This window comes from Gopherus evgoodei, unplaced genomic scaffold (genome assembly GCF_007399415.2).
Source record: "Gopherus evgoodei ecotype Sinaloan lineage unplaced genomic scaffold, rGopEvg1_v1.p scaffold_34_arrow_ctg1, whole genome shotgun sequence".
In the NCBI taxonomy this organism is placed as follows: domain Eukaryota; kingdom Metazoa; phylum Chordata; order Testudines; family Testudinidae; genus Gopherus; species Gopherus evgoodei.
In genome coordinates, this window is record NW_022060016.1 from 1,764,764 (window position 1) to 1,771,832 (window position 7,069).

The 7,069-nt window shown below is 56.5% G+C and overlaps 1 protein-coding gene across 1 annotated transcript; it reads left to right on the forward strand.

The window, feature by feature from the left end:
• The first annotated feature begins 1,074 nt into the window (after positions 1-1,074).
• ZFP36 (ZFP36 ring finger protein) lies at positions 1,075-5,632 on the forward strand. Its single transcript, XM_030544432.1, has 2 exons — positions 1,075-1,260; positions 2,447-5,632. Exons 1-2 carry the CDS (start codon positions 1,225-1,227, stop codon positions 3,443-3,445), a joined length of 1,035 nt encoding a protein of 344 aa, XP_030400292.1. The 5' UTR covers positions 1,075-1,224; the 3' UTR covers positions 3,446-5,632.
• The last annotated feature ends 1,437 nt before the right edge of the window (positions 5,633-7,069 follow it).

A 7,069-nucleotide genomic window follows, 5' to 3' on the forward strand; every position in this document is an offset into this window, starting at 1 on the left:
GAAACTGGGCGATTAGGTGCCCCAGCCTGGCCCCACTCCCCAGCAGGTGTGTGAGAAGAGTCACATTAGCCCGAGGCCATGACTTTTCCCCTATTGGCGAGGTGGAAGCAGGGGATGGCCCTTCCCACTGTTGAGAAAATCACGGCATTGGGCTAATGTCTCAGATTGCCCAGAAATCACAACATTGCAAGTTACACGGGACCTGATCTGTAGGGCGCGGGGCACGAGTTAGAGCAGCCCAAAGGCCACCCCGGTGTGCGTGTGAGCAGCCAGGGGCCCGGCTCGTACTACAGTGCCGCAGGAAACGTGAGAGCCCGGTGTCTCCTGCATGGCCGTGCTGCAGAAGCGAGGGTGCCAGCTCTCCATGCCAGCTGCCCTGGGGCCTGCCAGCCTCAGATCCAGCCGGAGCGGGTTGTGGCCTTTGGCTGGGGACCGAGAAGCAGCTTGAAAGGACGATGGGATGCGACCTCTGTTGGAAGAAATGAAAAGTGTAGCTGCTGATGGGAAATTTGATTCCTCTGGCCCGGAAACCCTCCTGAATTTGTTCTTCAGCTCAACCAGGCCTCTGACCTTGCCAGGCTCCCCCCCGGGGTGATGGGAACAAATCCTATCACCCAGATGAGCCTGATCTGGCTCCCAGCAAAGCCAAACAGCCCCCCCCGACAGCTGATGTTTAGCAAGGGTGACCAAATTTACCTGGGGTGACCAGGTAGCAAATTGTGTGGGGGTGGAGGTGATAATAGTTGCATATATAAGACAAAGCCCCTAATGTCAGGATGTCTGGTCACCCTACATTGACCCCTTCTGGAGCCTGTTTCTCAGCCCCCCTCCTTCTTTCCCCCTCCTCCTGCCATCTGTTCATTCATTCCTCTCCCTCTCCGTCCTCCTTGGCTTTCCCCCGCCCTTCCCCCCCCGTCACCTTTGGTTTGGTCTTTTCTCACGCCCATCTATCCACCCCAACTCTCAGGGGGGGCTTTTTTAAATTTATTTATTTTTTAATAAGATGAGCTCATGGGAGGCGGGGCTACAAGAAGCCCCGCCCCCTCCCAACACGCCTATATAAGGAGCTGATCCTAGAGCTGGTTCTTAGCTCAGCTCAGCCCCAGCCCTGGTGGGTTAGAGTCGATCCCACCCTGGGGAAGACAGGCGGACGGACAGACAGACAGACTCGCTCACTCACTGCTCTCTCTCTCCCGTTGCTCCTCGCTCATCTCCTGATTCGCCATGAGCTCCATGGTGGATGTAAAAACCTTGTACGAGGTAAGAGGCGATCTGGGGGGTGGGCTGAGTTTCCTGGGCTGGCCCGGCTCCCCTGAACTAGGCTAAGACTGACTTATGGGGCGGGGGGTGATTTCTCAGAGCTGTGAACCTCTCCCCCCGCTTTAAAAATTGTGGTCTGAGCCAGAGGGGGCACTCGATTGCACAGCATCGCATCAAAAATCGAGGGGGAGGGCTAGAAAGGAGCCCTCCCGAAAAGATCTCCACTCCGTCTGCTCCTCCCGCGCACACCTTTGGAAAAAGGGACCGAAAGTTGCTAAAGCGGGTCTGATCCGGAGTTGGGAACTCGGCTCGATTTGCTTCTTTGCGAGTGTTTAGGGGGACTCGCGATCCGGGGCTGATTGAGTGTCTGGCCGGCCGGGTCAGTTTGCAAAAGCCTTTCGGGACAGGGCCCGGACGCTAGCGGTGTCCACCGCCCCGACTGGGGGGGCGGGGGAGAAATTCCCAGCGGTCAGGAAAGGGTTAAATTGCCCTAGAATGACGTTCCTCCCCGCCGCCATAGCGGGCGGCTGCTGCTGCTGGGGGGGCACTGGCCGCCCCCAGGCGGGGGGGGAGGGGTTTATAGCAACTTTGGGGGCAGTGGGAACTTGGGGGGTGCAGCTTAGGGAGCTGTGTGGGGGGGTTGAGCAGGGTTCCTCTCTGGGTCGGTGGAGGACCCCCTTGGTGCGGGGGGGGGTGGAAAGAGTCGAGGGGGAAGGGCAGTTCCCCGTTTAGGTTTACACCAGGGTGGGGTCCACACACACCATGGGGATCTGCCCCCTCTTCAGTTCTGTCACTTCTCTTCTCCTCCTTCCCCTCCCCCCGTGGATTTCTTGGGGGCACCTCACTTTTCCCCCCTCCCGGTGCCCCGCAATCGCCTGCCGGCCCCCACACAGCAGGCTGGCGGAAGGCCCTTTGCTTTGGAAGGCGATGGCGGGGGGTCCGTGCCAGTAGAAAACCTTCCCCCTCCCGGGCCCAGCCCGAGGACTTTATAAATAACCCTGGGCCCTGTGCCATCCCGGGGCCTGTGAGTCACCACCAAGTGCAGCCTCGGCCCCCCTCCCCCCGAAGAGCCAGTGCTGGGGAGAGCCAGATGCCAAGTTCGCTGTAGGTAAAGTGGCCGTGCCGGAGCGGGTGTCAGAGCTAGGCATTAACCCCCCCCCGTTTTTTCTCTCCCCCCACCCCACAGAACCTCCTGAACCTGAATCTGAGCGAGGGGCGCGATGCTTCAGCCAGCTCCGAGCCCCTGGGGGGCGGCGGCGACTCCCACGTCTGGCCCCTGCGCACGGTCTGGAGCCCCAGCACGGAGCAGACACGCTCCCTGCCCGAGCCGGCGGCCCCCCGCCCTTCGTTCCGCACCGACCGCTCCCTCAGCCTGATCGAGGGCCGGGCCCTGCCACCCCCTCCGCCCGGCTTCCCCCCGCTGCAGCCCCCACCAGCCCCCGCCCTTTCGGCCCGCTACAAGACGGAGCTGTGCCGCACCTACAGTGAGACGGGCCGCTGCCGGTACGGGGCCAAGTGCCAGTTCGCCCACGGGGCCGGGGAGCTGCGGAGCCTGAGTCGTCACCCCAAGTACAAGACGGAGCTGTGCCACAAATTCTACCTCCACGGCGAATGCCCCTACGGCTCCCGCTGCCACTTCGTCCACTACCCGGAAGAGCGGGGGCTGGCCACCTCTCCACAGCTCCTACGCCAGAGCCTCAGCTACACCGGGGTGCCTGCTGCCCGCCAGGGCTCCCCACCGCCTGGTATCTCTGACCCAGCCTCTTTCACCCGGGCACCCTCCATCTCCCCGCCTCCTGTCAGCGACCTCCTCTCACCGCCCTTCGCCCGCCTCAACTCAGAGCCCGTCCCTCGCATGGCCACCCTGGGGGAAGCCCTGGCCTCTTCCGCCCCCAGTGGGCGCTGCACCTGCCGCTGTGGTGGCAACGCCAGGCTGGGCACCTTCGAGAGCCCCCGGGACTACTACGCTGCCGCCCCGGGCACGCCCGTCGCGTCCGGCCTCCCCAGGACCCCTTCCTCCAACTCGCTTTCCGACCAGGATTGCTACAGCAGCTCGGGCAGCCTCAGTGGCTCCGAATCGCCCGTCTTCGAGATGCTGCCCGCCAGTGGGACCTGGAGTGGCACCCGCCGCCTGCCCATCTTCAACCGCATCTCCGTGTCTGAGTACGGGGAGGGCTTGGAATAGGAACCTGGCCAAGGGAGGGGATCTAATGGGGTGGAGAAAGAGGGAGGGTTGCAATAGATTTCTTGGAGCAAAGGGTGACCCCCTGGTCCTGCTTCCAAGAGCCCTCCAGACACTGCCCCATGGCCCCTCCAGCTGCTGGTCCAGATGTTTGAGGAGGGGCCAGCAGCTCCCCAGCCAGATGTTGGCAGGAGCTGCTCCTGTCTTGGGGGTGGAAGGGGGTTGGGGTGGCCTCCCCTGGTGTGGGACATGAGCTCCCCACAGTGGGGGAGGGAAAGGGGGGACATGCATCCAGATGTGCACGATGCAGATGCCAGCTGGGGAAGGCAAGCTCCCTGCCTGGCCAGATGTAGCCATGCCTTTTTAAGTAACTTGCTCTCGCTACCTGTGCTTGGGACACGACTAGCAGGGGCCGCTGCCCCCTTGGTATAGGGCTCCTCCACCTGCTCGTCCTAAAGTGCCAGATGACACCGCTGAAGTGCCTTGCCCAACCCCCACCGTCCGGGAATGCTCGCCTGCTTCAAGTCAAGGACTGCTGGTCTCCGCGCCTCCCCCATGTCAGGCTTTCCACTGGACTCACCTACGTTACAGAGGGTGAGGGGAAAAGCCCCGTGGGGCCGGCGTGCAGCCCTGAAAATGGACTAACTTGGAGCTGTGGGGTAGGGAGGGGGCTGTTTTATGCCCCATATGTAGCAGTGTTTTTGGGGTGGACCACATCAGGATATAGGAGTGTCTGGGTGGGATAAATTTGGCTCTAATGGTGCTGCTCTCCTCCTCTGCCTTTACCCTTATTTCATGCTGTGAATATTTCAGGAAGGGGTCCCTGAATTGTGTGGGGAGCTTTTTGTAAGGGGAAGGGTAGAGGGTGAAGGTCCTCCTGCTTAGCCCCCTTTCACAAGGAGCTGGCTCGATACTGGAGCACATCCCCAGCATTAGTATGCGAGAATGGAGTAACTCTGTTCACTTCAGTCAGTGGTTTTCAACTTTATTTTATTTTTTTTTAATTTGTGGACCCCTAAAAAATATGGCTGGAGGTGTAGATCCCTTTGGAATTCTTTGACATGGTCTGCAGCCCCTAGGGGTTAGTGGCCCACAGGTTAAAAATGACTGGACTTAATGGGTGCGAAATAGCTCTTGCTTTAAGTTGGCGATAGGGTGTATTTATCACCAAAGACGGTAGCGTTACTGCAGTATTTATGGCAATTCTACCAGCTGCAAAAGGAAGGGTGAAACTGATGGGGGAAGGAATTATCCAGAGTAGGGAAGCTCCAGTGTCTTAAAGAGGAAGATGAGGCAATCTGAGCCGGCAATATCTCTGGGCGGAGCAGGAAGGCAGCACTGATATGATCGGGCAGTTTGCAAGGAAGATGTAGTGTGTTGTCCCTGACTCCCACCCCCAGAGTCCAAAGAAGGTCATGGGAAGGAAGGGGTCTTTGTCTGTTTCTCCACACACACACAGTTTGAAAGGGGTGGCTAAACTTTCCGGGGAGTTGGTCTCCAAAGCCATAGTGTTAAACCGGTCAGCCCTTGCCATGTAGCAAGAACTCTGTGAATTGGTGGCGGGCGGGAGAGGCTAAGTGTGCATTGCCTGCCTCCTTGCCCAAAGCCGAGGTTGTGAAGTGCTCCTCACTCCAGCCCACAGGATAAAAACTTGCTTTTTCTTGTAAAAATTCTGCTCCGATCACATGACTCCTGAAGCTTGGGCTTTCAGAACCGCACTAAACATCACATGACTTTGGCAACACTGGTAGCAAGCTCCGAATCCTGCTGTGGCAGCGTGTGATGCCCTCTTTGAAGCTCAGAGGCCTAGTGAGATCTTTCATGTTCTGTTTTCTGTACTAACAATTCCCCTGCTTTTTAACTGTTGCTCTTGGAAGCAGAAAACAAACAAGCTGATGTTTACCTTTCTAATGATAGACCAGAAACCAAAATTATTTATGGAACCTTATTTATTCAAGACAGAATTTTATATTATATTTATCTTTTTGTAATATTCTGAATAATATATATTTTTTCTGTGTTATTAAGAAGTTAATTGGAGAAAAACAACCCAGCCAGATGTAACCGGGAAGCGATATGTTTATAAGTGACAAATGCTTTTTTAATCATCTTTGTGGTGTTTTATTACTGAATCTTGAGGATTTAAAAAAAAAATGGTGGAAATAAAACCAAGAAAGCCATGAGATTGGACAGGTTTGGTGTTTGTGTGGTGTGTGTTTTTTGTGATGGACCTACAGCCTGGACACTGTCATGGCTCGATATATCCCTACTGCATGTCCCTCCTCATCTCATCTGAAGAATATAGACCAAAAGATGCACAATGGGGCTGAAATTCCATTAAGATGCCTAACCCATGATGTGTCGTATCTTCCCCCCTACCTGCTGTCTGAGTATCTCCCAAAACGTAGGGTTTTTAATAAGAATGGGTGGGGAGGGGAAATCTTCAAAGGCGTAACTGCACAGAGGCTGAAGGGGAGATAGAAGCAGTGTGGGGCAGAGACCAATCTAAACCCACACAAGATAGGGGAAACTGAGGCATGGCTCAATAAAGAGGAAGGACGGCCCAGGGGTTAGGTGCTGAGATCCCTTTGAGGAGCTGGGTATCAGGACCTCCTTCCTTTAGTCCGAAGGGAGTGTTCTAGCTTCCGTAAGTAAGCTTTGGAAGAACAATCACCTGCCCATGTAACCCCATTGTTCTAGTAAGGGAGTTATCTTCCCAGCTGCACGGGGGGATCCAGAAAGCACTTTACAGGTGCCAGGAGTGGGATTGATTTTTTTTTTAAATCACAAAACTGTCTGGCCTGCCCGGATTGACGTGGCACATCTCTCTCCATTCCCATCATCCATTCGACTGGAGTGTAGTTATTGTCTGACCTACTCCAATTAGCTTTAATCAAGCTAGCTGAAGGCCTGGAGCAGCATGACCACAAGTAATTACCCTGGGGTCTGGATGAGCTTGCCCACTCCATGCTGAAGCCTGTGGCTCGCTGCTTTGGGCTGGCTAGGTTAAAGCTAGCACAGGTATGTCTGCTGCCATCTTCCCCCTGAGAAGCTTGACCAGTTTAGATTTGTCTCGGGCCTGCCATGAATGGTGGCACGTCCCCAGGTGATGAGCGCAGTCCAGATGCGTGTTTCCTTCCCCCTCTTCACCGGCTGCTCTCGTCACAGCTGACGTTAGCAGGGTGCGGCCGGTCCCTGCCAAGGACACATCAACAAAGCTCTTTGCACAAGGCCCTGTCCCCTCCCAGACTGGAGGAACCGGCCTGTTGAGTTTGGTAAACAAGCCAGCTTGGGAAACCCAACCGCGCCTGCCAGCACCCAGCTGAGCAAGGCCCTGGCTGAGCCGATGGGGAGTGCTGGGTGGTTGGGCCTGTGTGAGAAGCTGCCCAAGGTGGGGCCCTGAACACTGGTACCAGGAGCTTGATTCCCTCATGATCGGTTTCATCCCATGGGCCCCCCACATGCCAAACTTGGCCTGCCCTAGCGGGTGCTTGACATCCGGGCAGAGGCAGCGCTGGGAGACCTGTACATGTTAAGGCCAGAAGGGAACACCCAGATCATCTGCTTTGACCTCCCCACAAGGCAGAGAGTGCTGCCCTTGTGGTATCAATAGGAAGCAGAGATGTT

Bases quoted from the DNA above. Each gene is read 5' to 3' on its own strand.
- ZFP36 (XM_030544432.1), top strand. From the start codon at position 1,225: ATGAGCTCCATGGTGGATGTAAAAACCTTGTACGAG. The intron at 1,261-2,446 runs GTAAGAGGCGAT...CCCACCCCACAG, and splicing joins ATGTAAAAACCTTGTACGAG to AACCTCCTGAACCTGAATCT.